The sequence below is a fragment of the Drosophila grimshawi genome, unplaced genomic scaffold (assembly GCF_018153295.1).
Source record: "Drosophila grimshawi isolate 15287-2541.00 unplaced genomic scaffold, ASM1815329v1 contig_1377, whole genome shotgun sequence".
NCBI classification, from domain to species: domain Eukaryota; kingdom Metazoa; phylum Arthropoda; class Insecta; order Diptera; family Drosophilidae; genus Drosophila; species Drosophila grimshawi.
The window spans coordinates 8,933,750-8,955,614 of NW_025062900.1; the positions used below are offsets into that span (position 1 = coordinate 8,933,750).

Consider the following 21,865-nt stretch of genomic DNA (forward strand, 5'->3'; position numbering starts at 1 on the left):
CTGTCATGTACTGTACTTGTATTCACGCAATTGATATACCAATAAGTGTTAAAAAAAACTGCGTATCAGAATTAAATAGAATAGAAATGAAAATTTCATGAAAAACAGTATCTAGCCATCGAGAACATTTTGCTACAAAGACTGAACAGTTTTTATTTATGCACGTCTCGTTGGGCCGAAACCACAATGAAATTAATTTCAGATTTCGTTTGGCGCGACAAATGCAACAAACGTAAATTGTTTAATTGCAGCTTTATTAAATTTAATAAAAATGCATATGCCAGCAGACACGCCACGCCCACTTACATACATGCCCACATCATTGCAATTTGGAGTCAGTCACAGATACAGAGAAAGGAGTCGCTCTCGGGGCTTCCGTTAATCGACTGCACTTTTGCATCCTGTTGGCTGCACATGAGCCACATACTCCTGCTCCTGCTGATTTGGCCAGCATATGCCACAGCAAGGACCCTTTTTTGTGTGGCGGCCAATGCGTGTCCTTTGTTGCCACAGTCAGGCTGTTGGCTTTCCACCATTTTTACCTACACCCAGCCACACACTTTTCTGTTTCCCATTTAATTTGGCGATTGCTTTTGGCTTCTTTCACATTCATTTTTTTTATTTTCTCTTCTTTTTTTTGTTTTTCATAATTTTAATAAAGTTCACTGGGATTTTTTTCTGACAGTCAATTGTTATCTCCCTGGCGATAAGTAAATATGCAATTGCAATTGGCGACTGCCTCTGAGTGCTTCGTGTTTGTGTTGGAATTCATAATTCTCCACATTGCAGCAGACGGTATTTTTCCTCTTATTTTGTATAACGTGTATCCATTCAAAAAGGATAAAATGACTGCAATAAAAAAGCCAGCGGGCAAATTCGGAATGCAGCACAAGAATATCTTATTTTTTCGATAATAAACCAATTAACGATGTGCAAAAAAGAGAAAACGTGGCCGAACATTTCGGAGGTGGTTACTGAGTATTCCCTAGTCGGGTTTCAGAACACTGCAACCGGTTTGAATATTATATAATCACAACAGTATTACTCACCACCTGATAGGCCCAATGGCCAGGGATTAATTTTGAAACGCATTTTGTGGACTTTGGGATAATTTCATTTAAGCTTCACGTTAAGCTTTATTCAATTGCATTTTGAACACAGTTCTACCATTCAGCTTATAAATGAAAATAATTAAAATATCTTAAAAATCCAATGCCAATTTTTGCTTTAGAGCTTAACAATAATTCAAAGCCTTTAAATTCTCAGTAAGTATTTAGATTATTATAAGCTGGGACATGACATCATGTAACATTTTTTATCTATATCTGATCTCTGTGCACTCTAATGACATTTTTTACGCCTCATCAAACATGTGGAAAATAAAATTCGCCAAATCTGTGCGGTTTTTGTTTGGTATTTATTGGAAGCCCAAGCGTAATGTCAATACCTCTGCAAAGGTGAAACGAGTGCCAACAACAATAATTTCGATGTTAAGCGCCTGATAGCAAAAAACATTACGTCAAAGTCAACAGAATAGAATAAACAACAAAAATAAGCAACTCACCACAACAAACCAGACGAAATAAAAAATAATAATGGAAATTGTGCACAGGCAAAGTCAATCAGTGGCATTTGTTGTTGTTATTGTTGCCGAGGCGGCGGAAACAGTCGAAAATAATAACACAAAAAAAAAGGTAGACGAGTACGAGTGGGAGTATCAAGTGAAAAGAAAAGAAATGAGAAAGAGATACACTTTGTATTATTAAATAAGAGACAGACAGAGAAATCAAAATGTTCCAAGCTGTTGTCTGTCGAAGTTGTCACTGCTGACAATGGCGATGACGACGTTTCCGTTTCCGCAGCTGGGTGACAATAATAACAAGTAAATAGGAAACGCGAGTGTGATCGACGGCAAGCCTACCCTAGACACATAAAAATATTAATATGACACATGGGTTGCATTCCGATTTTAGTTTTATTTATAGCCGTACAAAAGGGTAATGGTAAAAGAGTAACAATTAAAACAAATTGCTTACCAATTAATTGACTCAATAGTCTTTGCTGTCAACAGTTTATTTTAGGAACTTTAAAAAGTACCAATTATTTAATTGTTAAAATATATTTTATCACTACAAAAATCCTTCAATCGATCATTTTTTATTCCACTATATGCCTATATATCCCTTTTACACCTGACCCTGCCTTATCAAGCGCTTTTCATTCACGTATAGTCTATGGTGTATAACATGGAGTACTTGACTGGCAAAAATGCAAACAAACCGCGCACCAAATGCACGGAATCAATGTAATTGACGAACTGACTGAATGACAGAATGAATGGCAGCGTTTATTCTGGCCACCCTACACAGCCCCTACCACACACAAACTCACAACAGACAAAAACCACAACCACCCAATCCCCCACCTCAATATCCAAAGGTAGGCATGCAAAGCTCTCGCTTTGTTTGTCTTTCAACTCAATTGCACGGCAAGTCGACAACTTGTTGGGGGTTTGTATTTCTTTTTTTTCTTGGGTGGTTTTTCGCCTATATGATTTTTTATTATTTCCTATGGTTTGATGTGATTGCTTTTGAAATGTTTGCGTGCCATTTGTTGACAGTAAACGCCGCTTAATGATTTCATTTTGTTGTAAATAGGATTTTTGTGGAAATAATACTAAGTTGAGCTAGAATTTGAGGGTTTGTTATGCGGTAGCGCTTGTTCACTTGTCTTCTTCAGCTGTCCTAAGTGAAATGAATAGTCTGCAATAAATATCAAAATAAACATTGCACGAGTAGTTGGTTGGTTGTTATTTGCACATTTTATAATTTTAATGCAGAGGCATAAATTTAATACTGTATACGAGAATTTTTAATAGCGACAATTAAAAATTTAATGCTATGATGTCATATTATAAAAACAAGTCCGATTTGCATTATCATAATTAAGATATATGTTTATTTTTATAATGGTATATAAATGCAAATTAAATAATGACGAGAATACACTTTTGAAACTTGAAGAGTCAGTGAACATCATTTTAATGAGAGTAGTCTTATAGTCCCATTTCAGCATGCCCAACATTTCTCAAATTCTTGACTATTTTTACACACCGTTGCCTTTACATTTTCCGATAAGGGACAACATTCTGTATATTAAACATTCGCGAAGGTATTCTGAAATTTAATATACATGACAATTATCTGTCTAAACAAGCTAAAGCTTACAATTTTACTAAAGTTCTGCTAATATTGGCATAAAACTTAAGACCTCCCTTATGATACATATTTTAGTAGACAGGCCATCAACAAAGCACTCAACTCTCTCACCATCGATTAGGTCGCCATTTGACATTCATCACTTGAGCCGATGGTAAACAGCCGCCTCAAATGTTGACTCTGGTGCTAATGGGCATTAGCGATGGCCTCAGTGCTGGTCATGAGGTGTCCTATCGAATTATGTGCGCCTTTTAAATAAACATAAGCGGAAATTTTAATGCAAAGTTAAAGACTTAAAAGCTAAGTTTTTAGCATTCACTAGATCCGAAATAAGGGCAAAGTTTTCACATTTTTGTTTAACATTTTTGAAATTCTTCTTTTTTTCATTGTTTCCTTATTCCTGTACTTCTTCTTCAGCTCCTTGTGTACATAATGGAATTAGTTAAATTTCGTCTTGCTGCAAAACTTTCGCTGAACTTGCGCCAAAAACTTTTTTTGCTGTTTTCCACAGCAGCTTTCATTTCGATGCTTTTTTGAATGTTATGCGTTTCTGATGACGTTGTCGACCAGTTTCCGCATTGCTGTTAATGACAGCGAAGTTGCAACTTTGGAAAAAACTTTTTACTTAGAACAATGTTGTCGACAATCACTCGATTTTAATTAAAATATTTATGAATTTGTCTTTCAGCGGAATATAGAATAAAACTACATGCTAGAAGCGACTAGGAGATGCCCTATAGTTGAGCTTCGAATGTATGAATCTAATACTTAATAAATTATATATGAGACGTTGAGTTTAATGTTGATGCGAAAAAAATTATTTATATACTTGAAATGTTGACTGACTGTTACATAATAGGCACAATTTTTTGTCCTTAGGTGTATAAAAACAATAATTAAAACAGTACAAAAAAAGAATGTGGCGAATTTATCTTGATCAAAGTCGTGACAATGCATGCATACAATGATGAGTCATCATCATTGCTGACGGCACAGATTGCTTCAATCAGAAATTACAGCTGAAATTATTCTATTATATTCCTCAGTTGGCGTTCTAATTAAAAACCCATAAAGTTCCACACGCAAGGCCCAAAGAATAATAATAAGTAACTGAGTGGTATAGCATTTTTTAATTACATTTGTGGTGAGAATTTCGGCATTATCAGATGATATGTGAGATGAGTTTTAAGCAAATAATAGATAGTTTGATTTGTGAAACGTGATGAGCTTGCAAATGAATATGCAATTCATTTTGTGGCATTTAGGCTTGTCACACCATGAGCTTTTCTTTCTACCCTATAACATTCTTTCAATTTTTTTTCCACAAAACAGTTATGAAATATTTTATTCGCTGCTTTAATTGATGTGAGCTCATATTAAGCGCAGGTTTACAATTAACTCAAGTACTCACATTTCTAGAAATACCTATTTGCATATTTCGCCAGCGAGTTGTACAATTAATTACAGCCGGTTTTGATTACTGCCTATTGTTGCCAATCCGGGTTTCATAACTAGAAACCAATCACAAAAAAAAAAAAACCTATTTGGTTGTTTATTTAATTTAAGTTCAGAGAAATTGTTATTATACTAGTAATAATCAAATGTTTGTGCTAGCAAATAGTGGGTTGTTAGTTTTATTGGGAAACTAATTTAGAGAAATCGTTAAAATTTACAATTTAAAGGTGGATTCTGAAATTAAAACATATTCGTCTAATAAATATTAATTACAGTTTTGCTTTCGACTTAATTCTAATTCCGCTATAACTATTACCAAAGTTTTATAAGCAAACTGAATAAAAAATAATTTATTTTCTAGCTTGTATCTTGTTAAATACATACATATGGCATATGCAAACTATTACTTTATTGTTGAATTGAATATTGAACCCATCAGCCTTTTTTTTATTTTTTGTTGGTATTTTTGGTTCAGCTCAATTGGGTTCCAGCTTTCACTCTATTGCCTGCCTTATGTCCTTTCATTATTGATGACTTAATTCCGGTTGATTTATAGTGGCCACAAACAAACCGGTCAGCCAGAGAGTCAGCCGGATCAGTCAGTCGTGTCCAGCACGAGAAATCGGCTCCAGGACCCGCCCTCCATTTTATATGCACACGTAGAGTTTCTGCTTTTATGTAGCATATGTAATACAGAGACACAAAATTCGAACAAGTACGAGCTAATAAATGTAGGATATGTATGCAATTTGGCCAGCTGTGTCCAAGAGCTGTGAGGCACGTGTTTAATAAATAAGGGAAGTTAATGTTGTGCAAAACATGGCAGCAAAAGCTAATAGAAATGCTGCTCGAAGCTAACATAACATTTACAAGTACTCATTGCAATAGACGTAAAGATACTTGTAGAAATAATCATCATTGCATATGTGAATTTGCTTTTGACTAGAGCAACGAGTTTTAAACGCAAACAGAAGCAATCTGAAATAGCAGCTCTCTATATATATATTACTTAAATGTTGTACTCTATATGTACAACATCTAATTTTGAACTTGAGATAATTGAGTTAAGTATTTGGAAATTTATTAACTATTTCCAAGTAAATTAAACATTCAGTTGATGTGCCCAATGTTTACTAAATAGTATTTACCAATACCTATAGTAGTTAAATATTATAATTTATCCAAGAATTTCTTTTCAGCAAAAATAACCAACAAAATTAATATGTTATCACTAAACGCTTATATTTCTGCAGCTTTAGATATCAAAAACCCCAATTAATTGCATGTCATTACCGCAAATCCGTTGAAAACGAAACGCAATATACAAAACCACAAGCGCTTAACCAAGCAGAGTGCGAGGCCAAACCCCAAATACAAATGTCAAACATTTATGTTTAGTGGAATAAACGAGTCTACATGCCACGTAGATAACTGCTTGTTGTCTGGCAGTATAGTCCGTGCCCAAAATATTCAGCAAAAGTGCGCAAAACGAGATGAAAGCCTGTGAGCTCATTTACCACCCTCCCCTCTTAGGGGCACGGTCAAGGGCCCTTTCATTTGACTAAGCTTCGCAACGATATCGATGACCCCTTTCGTCTCAACCCACAAAAACTCATAATTCATTGCAACCTGAATGGGTATCTGAATGAGTGTGTGTGTTTGTCTGTGAGTGTTTGCTTGTGTGTGTGTGAATACTAATGTCCAATGATTAAATTTTAATTACCGTACAAAAATTGAGTTTGTGTTTGGTGGCTGTGCCGTTGTTGCTGTTGCTACTGTTGCTGCCACTGCTCTTGTTGCATTTTTCAAGTTGCTGCCACTTTGGTGCGAATGCAGAATCTCTCACAGTATCCGTATCTGTATCTCGATTGCTTGATGCATGCTGCTGTTCGTTTTTCATGCTGTCCATTGATCAATGCTGGACATTGCTGCCGGGTACCTTACTCAAGCTTTGCTAACTTCATTAACAAATTTCAATATCATTTTGCAGCTCGTGAAGGGCCATTCCAATGGACCTTTTGCTGCCTTTTATGCCAAATACCTTTCGATGGATATGAGTGTGCGAATGAATGTGAGTGAGTACACTAAGAGGTTAAATCAACAGAATTGCAACCAAGAGCATGTTTAGCATAGCAACCCCTGAGGCTGATGGAAACTCTTGCAAACACAAAAAATATTCAAAAACTCCCCTACTTTAAAGTTTGAATTCAATTTTATGGCTTTCAAGTTTCATAACTGAAAACTGAATCGATTTCTTTCATATTAATCATATCAAACGGACAATATTACATATTTTCAATATTAAATTTAAGTTGCAAGAATTTAATTGGTTCTTCGCTTCATGGCTAAACATTATTATTATAATTAAAGAGATATTAGCGGATTGTACTCAAAATAAGCAACAAAAAAAATAAAGCCTCTTATTGTTATATCATTTTTAAGAGCAGCTTTAATGCAATCTTTCCCCAACAGACAATAAAAAATCTCATTCAGATACACAGTCCAAGCACACTTTTAGTATCTAAAAAATCTCAAACACAATAAACATTGTTGACCCTTCGATTCATGAGGCTTCTGTTCCCCACGCATGGATATATTTATATATACATATATATGTATCCTGAGCCAGTCATTGCCAGGAGGAACAGTAAAACAGATGCCAATTAACTTTATAACATTTACCAGGCCCAGGTGCATTGGCATTGTTGTTGTCCCTCAGGGAAATTATGTTGTTGTGGGTAATGGCCGCCAGTTGATTAATTGGAAATTGCGGTTAATGGGGGCAGATCATCTGAATTGACAATCGACAATGAGCTTCCATATGTGAGACACCGCACACAGACACAAGTTCGAGCAGAGTCTAGACTTTTAATTAGAATAGGCACTGCGCCTAAAAGTATGCAAATTCATATGGAAAAGTTTTTTGCGCAAAGTTTGCCACTTGTTATTGAATTTTTCTGTTCAGTTAACAGAGTTGACAGATTTGCAGCGGAAAATTAACAAGTTCCATCCTGTAAAAATATACAAAAAAATAAAAAATAAAATCAAATAAGTAGAAAAAAACGGTAAACTTTATCCTACGGCAAATCGAGTTAAGAAGTCGTAAACTATGAAATGCTAAAAATGTGCTAAAAACTATGTACACCAACAGTTTTTGGCCCAAACGGAAGGTGGTTGAGAGAGCGAGTGGGTCGGATGTGGCAGTAGCTAAAGCTAAAAACTCGTAGACGTCGTCAACATTTTTATGCCTTTTTGGACGACAGCCCAAGAAATCCGAGTAGCCGGACGAGTTGCCTGAAATTAAGTTTCTCGTAGCAACTTCCAGTTGTTTGCACTGCAGACGCATATTCTTCTAGGAGGCTAGGCACAGCGCAATGTGCCCAACATTTTTAACAATCGGTAAGTTAAGTTTCAAGTGTGTAATTATTTTTATTAAAATGTTTTCGCTAAGCTTGAGTGCATGCAATTAAAATTAAAGTCGGATCAAATTTAATTTCACACTAATATTTGTGTTTATGTTGTAGAGAATATATATAATTGTTTTATTAAAATTATATAGTTATTATATCTTTAAAAATATTCTTGTATTTTATACAACAATATTTATAACTCTTATCACAATATTACTTGTGAATATACTTATTGATTTTATAAATAATATGTGGTTATTACATGTTCAAATATGCATGGCTTCTGTATGCTGAAATTTCTATCAAATTTGCAATTATATTTTCCTATTTTCACCACATTTGTGAGACCCTCCAATGCTCCCATTCGACCAACTAATCAACTATTTAAATTCAATTCATGCGCTAACCTCAGCTGCCGTTTTGGCCCAGGCCAATTATCAGTAGTGATTTTGAACCGAGCACAACATTAGGTGAAATTTTGTATCCCAACCCAACCCATATTCTGGACCCGACTTTAACACCTCCGAAACAGACACCATCGTCGGGCTGACCCCAATAAATTCAACAGGCCATTGAAAAGCGGCGCAGACAGCAAATGTGGGCAAAATATTTTGTTTGTGGTTGCCAAAGGGGGCGGTAAGTGGGAGTTAGGGGATCAGATATAAAACGCCTGTTGATTTATTCAAAAGGGATTGTGGCCACATAATGTTAGTTATTTCTGATCTGCTTCTCGTTAGCATTTTAAAGCCGGCAAGCTTTGAGCTGAACAGAGCCACATTCTTTGTTGGCCGCATAAGACCAAGACAAACGAGCTAATTTTCAGCCAGAAAGGATAAGGTCCTTGACAGCGTCGCCGTTGTGCCCATAATAAATTGCACAAATGTGAAATTTATATGCATTTTTATACAGACATAAGCGCAAACAAGCGATACTCGGCCATTTCCATGGCTTAGTCATTGCTCTCAGTGCCATTTACCATAAATTTACTTTCGCATTATTACTCATACGCACTGTGCGCAACCTCCCCAAACTCCTAATATATGCATATATCAAGGCATTAAGCTTGCGAGCATATTTGTTGTACTCTTGTATGCGTATAAGTCCTCATTTATCAATTTATAAGAAATTTCAAAACACAATGGCAAGGGTTACTTTCAAGTTTACAATTTTTAGGATGTGAATTTAGTACAACATAATGATTGCTATTTTTTATGTCAAACAACATTACTGACATATAAAAATACATTATTATCTTTAATAGTGACTCTTTATTATTCTGATAACAGTTAGCTATTCAAAAAATTTTAAAGGGTGCTTCATAAGCAAAATTACGCTAATTTACTACTTCACTAACTCAAATAACACTTGGCTAATTGGAATTGTGCTCCACACACAGAGTGGCTGGAAAATCCCAGACTATCTCATATGGTAAATATCGCTGTGGCATCTGTTTACCTATGGGTGTGTAAGGCAAATTATGGTTTGCCTTACATATCAGAACTCGAGTCTAAGTTAAACTTTGTTGGTCCACACTTGAAGGACTACAAGCGATGCTGGAGTGAAACTCGCTCTTCGCCATTTCTGCCTTGTGTAGCGTCACTTGAAATTTATGAACTCCATTTCGCATGTATGGCATTGTGAAGATTAATTGCCACTGCTTTCTCTTATTCCCCCCTTATATTCCACACTCTTTCTCGCATTCTACTATGTTTTTCATTGAGGCGGACTGTTATCATTCAACAGCAGGCCATGTTAGGTTCGTTAGTACTTGTAGTGCATGTTTATGATGGGTTTTTTGTGCTAGAACGAGTATACAAATCTAGGCAGAGCCAAAGAAATGACATCGACATGCGGCAAATATATGAGCTCAGAACACGCTACGCTTATAGTTTAACGGGTTTGTAGTTTCTAGTGCAGTTAAAAATATATTTAATTTAAAGTAAAACAAGTAAGAATAGTATACTCTAGCTCATGCTAGAATCCATGACTATTACTGAAGTGTCAACGAATATAATTTAAGGCAGCACATGATTTTGTTCTCAAAATCTGCAACATTTGCCCATTCATTGAACTCGCTTTCAAATATATAATTAAATTTATCGAGCATTGAATGAGCAGCTTCTGCTAAATGAAATTCATTTCAAATATCTCGTACTTTTTAAAAATGTAATCCCATTAGTTTTATTGCTGCTGCACACACTCGAAAGTTTTATGATTGATGTTATCCTTACTGCTGGTACACTGACCAGATTAAGTACGATTGCAGCCCAATAGATTGAGCCATTATCCATAGCCACCATGGTACCATTGCTATGGTTGTAGCTGCTTTTCAGTACTTTAATTGGCATTTCAATAATTTTAATGGTATGTTCTGCTCTGCAGTGTGTATGGCATTGTATTTCCTGGCTGCCAGTCAAGGACTATACTTGTAATGCCTTATTGTGGTCTACTGCATTTGAGAACTGTGCCAACTTTGCCAATAGTTCCACAAAAGTCAATGAACGTTGTTTGGTATAATAACACAATTATTTCTTTCTCCCTTTTAATTGCCTTTGTTCCTGACTTTTCAGAGTTCGATCGCTTAAAAAAATGCTTGCATTCAAAAAGAGCAAAAATAATTACCCTGACCGAGACGTTATTTAATTGATAAACATTACAAATTACATAAAATAATATATATGTTAAAAATATATTTTTTAAATTGAAACTACTGAGTTCTGCTGAGTTGTAGATGAATCGTAGAAGGGTTACTTGGTTGGTCAATAAATTTATCAAAACTTGTAGGTGAAAAACAATAGTTTAAAGACATATCTCTTCCATGTTTGAAGTTAAGTTAAAGTGGTTTTAATCACTTCAGTTGTCTTACAAAGTTTATTGTTTATTCTTTCTTTATGTGAGCAAAGTTTTTCGCTCATTTTACGCTGTCGGCGAGATTAGATCACAAAAAAACTTAAATTTTAGTATCTGTAAAGAACTTAAATACCTACATATTTATTAATGCCTTTTCAGCAGGGTATTTTTTAGTCCAATTCTGCCCATGCTTGTTGTGTTTGCCTATTCTATTATTTCATTTTGTACGCTTTAGCTGCTGTACAAGTTACGCCTCAAACGTTTTTCCGATTTTGCCATAAAAAATGGTGTTGACATTGAGAAAAAAGAGGCAGACAATGCAGAGATATCATAAGTCATGTTTGGCAATTTATGGCGTTTATCGAATTTTCAACGAACGTTGCCAAAGGCCAACAAAAATATTAATAACTCGGTCTTCATTTAAAACAGAGTCAACGGCAAAGGGTCTGTGAGCACCAAAGATTAGGTAGAATAGGTAAGAATTTTTAAAATATGTATCAGAGCTGCCTTTCAAAAATTTTGTGATAGAAGAAGAGTCTTGTCAAAGTTTTAACGCTGCACATATGTACATATATATATAAACGATAGCAATTGTTGTTGAAAGTCATGCCTGCAAAAAAAATGAAAATGGTCTGATGGCTTTGTCTCGATTTCCTCTGGGTGTGCATTTTGGCACGCTTCTTTCATTTGTCAACGTAATGCAAAATTCATTCAGAATAATTGCCAGCGTTGACCAATTACAATTAAAATAAAGCAACACCTGTGTCAACAGTCACAGCAATCCCACCCAGAGCGGCCCCAAAGTGCTCCAAGGGGGTTGCTTGGTGAACAATATGGCGACAGGCAGGACGAGGCAGGATGAGGCAGGACTATCAATCATGCAGCTTGGCTCCCGATTTCAATCTAAATGCTAAATGCACGCTCAAGTCTTGATAAATCTACTCGCCGGGAGGGATTTCTAGGCCACCGAGTTCGCTCCCCTCGCACATACACACACAGAGGCGACACAGCAATTAATGAAGTGCGCTTAATTAATAAAAATAGAAACATTTCTCTGCAGCATATTAATAAACCAGCAAGACTGCTCTCGACAAGTTTGTTCGACTAACAAATATCTTATCTTCATAGTGTGTAATTTAATTAGATTGTTGACTTTCTCTTTAAATACAAAATAATAATATTAAAAGATAATTGGTAGATAGGTAAATGACATCCTAAACCACACTATCTACATTTATTTAGATAAGAACTTAGCGATGGCAAAGTAAATACAAAGAGTTTTTGGCTTTAATACAGAATAACTAATATTGTATCTTCCATTCGAATCGCTTTCGTAACACTCCGAATTATGTTTAATTTTATATTCTATTTGGTTAAAAAAAATAAGCAAAATAATAATAATGTTATTCTTCCCCTGAATTGTGTGCTCCTTAATGTGAATGTAATAGGTGCAGAGTATTATCCAAGCATTAACCAACTTGCGGCAATGCAAATAATTTAATGCGTTTAATTAAAAAGCAGCACAAAAGTTGCTGGAACAAATGAGTAGCTCCAAAGCTGAAAATTGTTTTTCCATCCCAGACTTGCACATACACACACACAGAGGGAGAGAAGCACACATACAAATTGGGTGCTAATTAAATTAAGAAGCAAACGAAATAGTTTTGCACTTGCCTCAAAAGTCAGCCCTGGCAACTTCCAACTTTACTTCCGTCCGTTTCTTTGCTCTCTGTTTGTGTTCTTTGCGTGTAAATGAGCTCAAATTTGTTGTACAAATAGCGTGTGCGCTTTAAGGCAGACGAAGGGATGATGAGCTGGGTGAGCTGCAGCCACAGGCTTTAAGTATGTGCGCCCGACACTTTTGCATGTATGATATCAAAGTGCACTGCCAGAAATGTGCACGTGAATTTCAATGAAATTCATAGAATTTGGACAATGTTACTTGGCAAAAATAAACAAGTGGAAAAGCTGTAATTGAAAGATGTTGACTAAGAGATACCCTGTACCCAGCTGTTAAATGTTTTATTCTAGTCCTATTGGCAAACTTCCCTGTGCACACTAAATTGAATGCTTACATGGAAGTACTCGCGACCGGACCGATAATTACATAATTCCTTTTTTAAACAATTTTTAAAGAGTTTATTTCATTTGTATTTAATATGACATTATAGTTTATGAAATATCTCGCTTATAAATATTACGACTTAGAAAAAAATAATAAATGCTAAAAATATATCTAACTTGTGAGCATGATATAAAAGCTAAACATTATTGCTGAAATGACGATTACTTACGGTGTATTTAGAGCATGCAAATCTGTAGCCACGAAAACAATTGCAAATTATATATGCGCATATGTTAGTGCAATGGCAAACAACTTAAAAAACAAGCAACACTTAAAGCAGCAAAACCACACAAAAAATAAAGAAGAATCCAACTGCATCTTCAGCTGCGTCTGCTGCGACTGTTTTCCATCTGCTCGGTTGCTGTAGGAGTAGCTTTGGGTCTGAGTCACCGCAAGGACGACCACAGCTCTGGAGTGATTGCGAACAGGGCGCAAAATGTAACGCATAAAACTAAAACCAACAAACGGGACGAATACTTAACACAGGATTGGGTTGGAGTGTAGTTGCTGTTGCCGGAATCGGAAGTGCCAGGCAGCAACAAGACAAGCCTTAAGGATGCTGGAATAGCTGGGATAGTCTCACAGTGGAATCGGGCTAATGCTGCCGGGTACAGCAGGCGAAAGGCTCAAGCATGCTTGAGATGCAAAGTAAATGCAAAACCACTGCAAATTATGTTGAGAGCTGGATGCCGAGGCAACGAATGCAGTTCAAGAAAATGGCTTGGTTGCGTCCTATCCGATAAGAACACAGCGGCGCTCAAGTGATTTTCCTTGAGTGTGTACCTTGAGCAGGTGTCTGTTGAACCATTATGTTTAGTTGCAGGCAATTTGTTTTTACCATGTTCCCCAGAACGCGGGCGAGCAAGAAACCTGAAACGAACATTTTTAAGGCGCAACAAATTGCATGAGACGCTACGCTAGTCGACTCTACGTTGATTACACTTCGCAACAATAAAATGCTAAATAAGAACACCATATCAGAAAAAATTAACAATGAGAGCAAAAATATAAAAGCAAACAATGGCAGATATAATATAAAAAAAAGATAATATAAAAAAAAGAAAGTGCAAACAAATTTTTAAAATGGTTATGTGAAAGTGGTATTAGCAAAAATTAGAATGATGATAAAATAAAGTACAGTAAAGAAAAACTGCTGGACTGAGCTTGACCACAAGATACCCTGAATACACTTTGGACTAAAGCTGATGTGCTTTATCTGCGCGGTATATTTTTTATTTTATTATTTGCACAGTTCTATTTCGAATTCTACTACGCACTGTTAAACCAACACTTTGCTGCCTAGTGTTTTATTTTAAGCTAGTGCACAGAGAACCAGTTTATTAAGTTTGCCAGCAACAAAAAGTAGTCTATTTAGTACAAGTAGCAATAGAAACAATCGCTCACAGCTCATCATGTTCGACCAGAGTATAGCGATGCTTCGAGGGTCCCAGTTCCTTGAAGGTGGATAACGGCGGCAAGTTCTTATCTTGATCCTTTGTAAGGTGCAACTTGTGCTGCAGTTGATGACTGCTGAAGTTTTGAAGGAATTGCTTGAGATGACCTGGTATATACATATCCTTAAATTTGGAATAGGGAAACATATACTTTAGCGAATCGATGGCGATGAATGGTAGATCATGCACTGTTTTGCCAATGTGCTGTACCGAATGCTGAAACTTCAGACCGTCGACGGTAACAAAATTGAAACGTCCACAATCCGAACAGCTCACCAATTGCATCTCCACAATCGACTTGAAATCTTTCACCGAGTCCACATCGTTGGGCATGTGAAAGAGCACCAGCAGCGGCAGTCGTTGTTCGATTATCTCCTCCACATTACCGAAATCCACCTCCCGCACTAGCGGCACACACTTCTTGAAGACCCACTTCTCCAGCTCTGGCAGAGATGATGGATTGCCGGCAAAGACCTCATCCGCGGCATGGGTGCGTTCCACATCCGGACGAAAGACAATCGTTGGCATATAATGCGTGTACGTCATGTCGTCCAGCTTTGCGCCGACTCTCACATAGAAATCACAATCGTTTTTATAACGCTCCGCCACCAGCTCAAAGATTCCTGCGTCAGGCTTCTTGCGGCTCTCAAAGAAGCCAATCACAGTGCGCCTCTTCACATCGATCATATTCAATTGTTGCACATTATCCAATGTTTTAATCGTCAATCGAAGCTGCTTCTGCACATGGGCGACCAGTGCCTCAACGGAACGCTGTCCACGATACTCCTGACGTAGCGGTTGACCACGATAATACAGAAGTAGAGTGGGAAACTTGGTAATGCTGCAGAGATTGGCCAACTCCATTTCACGCATGCAATCCACACGTGCCAGACGAACACTTGCTTCCGGCGGGAGATCCTCAGCCAGTCGCACAGCTGCCTCCTCAAAAATTGGTGTCAGCCGATTACTGAAGTGGCACCAATCCGCATAGAAATTTATAAATACCAACTTATGCGAGTGTACCGTACTATTAAAATTGGACTTTGTGATCTCTAATACAATAGACGCTGATAATAATGGAGTTGACGACTCAAGCGGCAAAATCATCAAAAGAGTTAAACAAATTGAATACAACATTTTTCTGTAAATATTTAAATGAATTTTCCTAATGAAAATGTCAGTTGAAAAACTCAAACTTGTTCGCTTTGAAATCTTTAAGAAAAGTTAATACTTTCACCAAGGAATTAACTCTGCAGCGTTATAGGTTTACAAGTTATGTCTACGAAAGTTAAGATCTAAAATAAGTTAAGATTAAGAAATTGTACGTATTTTTGGCTGAAACTTGAATAAAAGCGTTTCATTCAAGAAATTGACTACACTTATTTCTGCTAAACTTCACTTAGTAATCATTTCATTTCAATATTTGTTCAATAATTATTGATGAAATTCAAAGTCAAATATTAAAGATTACTGTTCTACCTCTTTTTCAGCACACCTTTTAGTTTCAGTATATTCTTACTCATGACGCTGACATTAAAAGGGTTAAGCACCCCATATCTATACCTAGACAAAAGTCCAAACAAAATAAACAAATAGCTGAGCCAACCCATTGCTGCTAGCTGGTAATCGTTGGTTGGGTGCAAAAGGGCTAAGCAAATATTTGCAGCTGCAGCTCCCCAATCACAAATCACAAATGAGACGACGGCAACTGCCAGGCTCCAATACAAAAGTTGTGGATGGAACGTTTAAATCTCGGGTTGAGTTTAATGGGAATGGCTGGGAAGAAATGTCGTCGCTCGACGGCTGCTGTCGTCGTCGTTGTTGTTGTTCTTGTTGGCTGTCGTCAACATTTCAAAAGGACCTCAACATGACGGAAACGGAAACAACAACTTGCCCGCACTCCAGCAAGGATCCAATGTTCTGGCTAGGTTTTAATGACATTTTTGCGCCCATTTGAGCTTCCGTCGCTGGCTCTGTCGATTTTTGCAATAATTTACTTAAGAAAAGTCTAAATATGTTTGGCCAGGACCTCCCTCACTCACAGTTACCCATCTTCATCTACCCCTTTCTCTTTCTCGTCACAGGCCTCGACCTTATTGCCAGCAATTTCTGCTACTAGCAGACAATTGTTTATGGCGTTTATCTCGGCGTCTGGCGATAAAATGTTGTGCAAAATCCATGTGACTTTATGCGACAATATCCAATAAATCTACTGTTGGCCCAGGGCCTTAGTTCTGGCCAAAGGGGGGGTGGCTCTGTGTGTCTATGGCTTGACCTTCACAGGCTTTTCAACGCCCAAGTCAACCCATGCTGTATTTGGTATTGTTTGTATTTGCTGCTTTGTCTGCGCCTTTTCAAAGGGTTTAATTGTGCTTTTTGTCTGCCTGTTGACATAGGTACAACCATTCGTCCATATGTATCTCACCCACTCTCCCCAATGCAGAAGCATCCCATTCGCTATTCATTGTTGTACAACATTGTTTTTTGGCTAAAGAACGTGTTAATTAACTTGTATAAATCAAGCGCTAATAGACTGAGCAGAGTCTAAAATATAAGGGTAAATTGGCTTAACATATTGGGCAACAACTTAATATTGAAGTATTATTAAGTAATAAAACACGAGTATATGAAGAAGGTTTATTACCTATTTGTTTATCTTGGTCTTATGTATTGTTAAAAGTTTTGTTTTTCCGTCATATTACTGTGCATTATACCTTACAAGTAATAAATGTTGACAAGAATCTTAATTGCCATAACATTTAATCCTCATGTCAGGGAAAAGTTAAAATGTTAATCAGTTGCTTGCTATGACACTCAAATCGAGCGACTTACTCTTGACACCTGACAAAAGCTGACACCTGACAAAAGCTGTTTTTGCTCTACTTTAAATTAAATTTCTCAATCTCACCAGTCAGATAATTTAATATTCGGAATTTTGCTAGGCATTTTTAGGATACGTCTACTTATCTGTGATGCGATTCAAACCAAAATCAAATGCATTTCAAATGCCAATTCAATAGTAATTTTCAAACCACCACGAGTAATTTCCATATTGCAGCTTAAATAGCCATTAAATAAAATGAATCAATGCAACTGAAGCCATTTAAAAGTCAATTCGTTGCCAAAGCCCGTCAGAGCAAAATCAGCAAATCTTTTCCTTTAGCAGGATGGTGGAGTAAAGTTTGGGGTAAGAGTTGCTGCCACACTCAGCTCATAATTCTCGCGGTTGCCTTTAGATTGAATTTCTGCAATGGATGCGTCTTTTTTGATGATAAATGCGCTTACCACAAACGATTTGTTGCGCATACTTTGGCGCGAAATTTATGCGAATTTGTAATGCAATTCATAAGCCGCAACGTTCCCAGAGTGCAGCAACAGCAGCAGCAGCAGCAGCAATGCAGAGTTGCAATTTATTGCGGCGCAGAGTTGTCAATGCTCACAAATAAATGGCAAACACAAAAGGACAAACTGAATGTTGCCTTCTGGTGGCTGGAAAACGGCTTTATATGTTAATCAGCAGTCATTTGTCATTGACAACAAAATGAAATGTAATGCAATGCTGAAAGTAGTTAATAATAAATACAATTATTCTCAGCTTACATTAAATTTAAGCTCAAAATATTTGTATTTGAATTGCATTATGTAAAATGTTTGATTTCATATTATTTAAGGAAATATTCAATATGAAAGTAGAAAATATATCATAGTAAAAACTACTTATATGCTGCCTAATCATATGATAGTATTATTTTTTCTTTTCTATATTTCTTAAAATCATATCGCTTATGTGATTTTTTAAAAGATACAACTTTAAATCTGAAAAGCGGCTTGTAGCCAATTATCTGAGTTTTCCATACTGCTATCTGCGCAACTTGTGCACAGAAACTGTGTCAAAGAAAATTGAGTCATATGCAAATTTCCGAGCATTCTCTCGAGCATGTGATAATCATCACTCCACTCCTTCTGGTGCAATAAAACTTTTAACTAAGCCCCTCGCAACCACTTCACCCACACATTTGCGCCATCTACTGGCGACAAGTTTAATTATTGAGCTGCACTGCCGCCATTTTGATGCTGTTCTATATATACTTTACGGCTGTTTGCTTAGTCATTTTGTCAGGCAGTCAGTCTGTCACTGTTGAGGGTGCCACACTTGGCAGCGCCGTTAACGTCAGCAGCGCATTAAAACAATTTTGTTAATTAAGTAGGAAAAATTGTTAGTTTATTTACTCATCAACTTTGTCAGTTTCCCATACCTAATGCACACATTCTCATTGCACACGCTGCACCCCTTCTCCCACATCTACTCTTATTTTCTCTGACTTTACTTTGCACTCCCTTTTGCCAAGTTCTTTTTTTTGCGTAGCGAGGCAAGTTTGAAGTTTGCTTTGTGCGCGCTGCCGCTCAAAAATTCTCAAGTGCACAATTAATTAGTAAAGTTGGCAACGCCGACAACGCAAAGAAAAGCTGTCGACCACAACAGCAATAACGGATCGCAATTCTCAACGCTGCTGGAATTTATGGGCATTTTCTGATTAGACGCGATTAGAAGAAAAGTCTTAGAAGTTCAGTCCTTGCTCAAACTAAGTAGCTGAGCTTTTTGGCCTGGAAATTTGTCGAAGTGTTCATTTTCACTGCTCGTCGTCAAATTGAAAATTGATTGGAAATTGCATAAGTAATGAAAGAGATTCGTCGACCAATCAATTTGCTTTCAATTTTTGCTTTGTATTTCACAGAGCGTATTGTTACGAATGAAATTTAATTCAAATCAATTGTATTGAAGTTTTTTCTAGTCTTTCAAGTGGTAAAGAAATGTTGTTCTATGGAAGAAAATTAAATAATTAAATCTAATTCCAATGACTCAGTAACAGGCGATTAATTTTCAAAGTCAATTTTCGGATTGGACATCAATTTAAAGATGACTAAAATTCAAGAATTTCCTTAAGATTTACAAAATATTTATAGCTATAAGTGAATTTTTGAAACTATATGAAAGTTAGTATTACCATTTAATAGCAGTATACAATAAAAACAATCGATAACGTACAGCTCTTTTTATTAAAACATTTGTCTTTATTATAAGCAATTTTTAATCTAGTTAAATAAACAAATGTTAACCAAATAGCGGCAGCTACCGATGTAAAAGCTTTCTGTTAACTTACTCTGCGCTGTTAGCTTACATTTCGATTTGCTAGCGCCATCTGTTGCATGTAGGCTCAACCACACAGTACTTTCAAAATAACGGCTCTGTTCACCAGTTCGCTGTTTGCACTTCACTTTTGCTTTCTTTTCAAGGCAATCAAAAAATAAAACACACTAAACTAAAAATTGATGCACAACATCTATTAAGCTAATACTTAAAAAGTGGTCATGGTTTATTAATTTGCTAAAATACTACGTAATTAGCTGCTGCATATTTTGCTGTATACAGGGAAAAACAGCTCGAGTGGAATTGCATAATTTATTTGTTGAATTAATTAAACTTATGAATCATGGAAAAATAAGAATGCATGTTTTGAACTATAGGCGAAATCGTAATTTATAATTTTGCAACATTTGTCTGTGAATGGATAAGAGAATGTGCCAATTTGATAAGAAAAATACCATATTGTCTTGAAAATAGATGGCAAGTAAACAAGATTAATATCATTGAACTTTGCCTCAGTGTCGAGCAAAGCTTATGCAATCTTCTATTACAATGAAACAACAGCAAAATGCATAAGCCAGGTGAAAATGTTGAGGTAGTCATGCTGCAACAGATTGGCTGCAATCTGCCACCATAACAAGTTGTAAACAAACCAGAAAAATAGCTACACCTCGACTAGACGAACATTTGCGTACACTAACTGAGTAACCTTCAAAACTCTAATCTAATATTAAATTAATTATGATTTTTTTAATCTACTTTTAACTGACATATTTATAAATAGAGAGGTCTCACTGTAATGATAACTCTAATTAACTGAGAAATTACACATTATGTACATTTTATTATAGGTGTAAATAACATAATTGATGTGTATAATATTCATTGTAATTATAAAAATCAACATCACTTTAAAGAGGCACCAGTTTGCAATGAAATAAGTTTATTAAGCGTTGCATACCAAATGACAAAATAAAAGTTCCTTTCGATCTAGAGTAGAAACCGCAACATTTGAATTCATCGGAAAATCGCACTTTTATTGTGGACAATTTTCTTTTCTTCTCACTAAATGTTTAGTTTCGCTTGCATTTCAATTTCCGCAGCATGTATCAAAAACTCAAGCGTTTTATCAGCTCCATTTCACTTAGACCCTATTTTCATGGTATAATGGGCAACCCCATGGCAAAGAGACAGGGGGCTCATTACTTTCAATCTTCAAGCTGCATTAGGGGCCCTCAGGTTATATTTTTACCTTGTGCACTCATCCAATTAGTTGAAAAATTGCAATAAAAAGTGCTGCTAATTATGTTGCCGGTAGTCGGGTTAACCTTTATTCAGGCCTCTTGGTCTTGAGACACGCTTTTGTTAGTTGCTCGCTGTCGTGCACAGATGTAGTAATTGCAGCTGAGTTTTTGCAGATAGTCGAGTATCTAGTTGTAAATATACACATTTTGTGTGTCTTAAATTTGGTTGCAGTTTTGTCAATCGAATCATTTGGTTTCATATTAAATAATTAGTAAGCAATTATAATAATAATTGTTGCATTAGTAGTTGTAATTATCAAGTTATTAGAGAAATGTGATCAACAGACAACTATCCTTAAGTTCTATCCCAAAAATAAATACAACCGGAATGTCGTTTAAATTTTACCTGACATATCTTCATCAATTCAGATCTTTATATGAATATGAATATGAATTTTGAAAATCGTTGCCTTATTTTCGTTCATTTTAAATATTAATCTTCTATCCCAAAAGATTTCTAATTTCATCACCCAAAGATATTTCATAATGTTGAAGAAAAATCATTTATGTTAATTATATTCACATATTCATTACAAATCTTATAAATATTGCATACATTTTCAGTTATGTGCATGCTCAATATTTTATATATATTTTACGAAAGGCAATTGACAACAAAACTTGTCTAATTTGCCTTAAGTCAACACATTAAATTGGCAAATCTGTATTCATCGTCAATATTTGTCAGAATTTATTGGATTTGCATTGGCTTAACTTTCCGCTTGAAAGTGGCTAGTTAAAGTTAAAGATTAGTGTCTTAATCGCAGCTAAGGCTGAAAAGCGAGGGAGGAGGTGCAGGTGGTCCGCTCGCTCCTCCGTCTGAAAATGATTTATTTACAATTTGGCAACAGTCAAAGCAGGTATCTATGATCTTTTTTTTTTGCTAACTTTTTGTGTTGCATT

The 21,865-nt window shown here is 36.1% G+C and overlaps 1 protein-coding gene across 1 annotated transcript; it reads right to left on the bottom strand.

Annotated features, from left to right (window-relative positions):
* Positions 1 to 14,458: 14,458 nt before the first annotated feature.
* LOC6562222 (endoplasmic reticulum resident protein 44) lies at positions 14,459 to 16,035 on the bottom strand. The gene is made up of 2 exons (XM_001988679.3): positions 15,992 to 16,035; positions 14,459 to 15,479 (listed from the first exon to the last, which is right to left on the bottom strand). The coding sequence occupies exons 1-2, from the start codon at positions 16,033 to 16,035 to the stop codon at positions 14,459 to 14,461; spliced, it is 1,065 nt and encodes a 354-aa protein (XP_001988715.3).
* Positions 16,036 to 21,865: the final 5,830 nt, after the last annotated feature.

Bases quoted from the DNA above. Each gene is read 5' to 3' on its own strand.
- LOC6562222 (XM_001988679.3), bottom strand. From the start codon at position 16,035: ATGAGTAAGAATATACTGAAACTAAAAGGTGTGCTGAAAAAGAG. The intron at 15,480-15,991 runs GTAGAACAGTAA...GTGCCACTTCAG, and splicing joins AAAGGTGTGCTGAAAAAGAG to TAATCGGCTGACACCAATTT.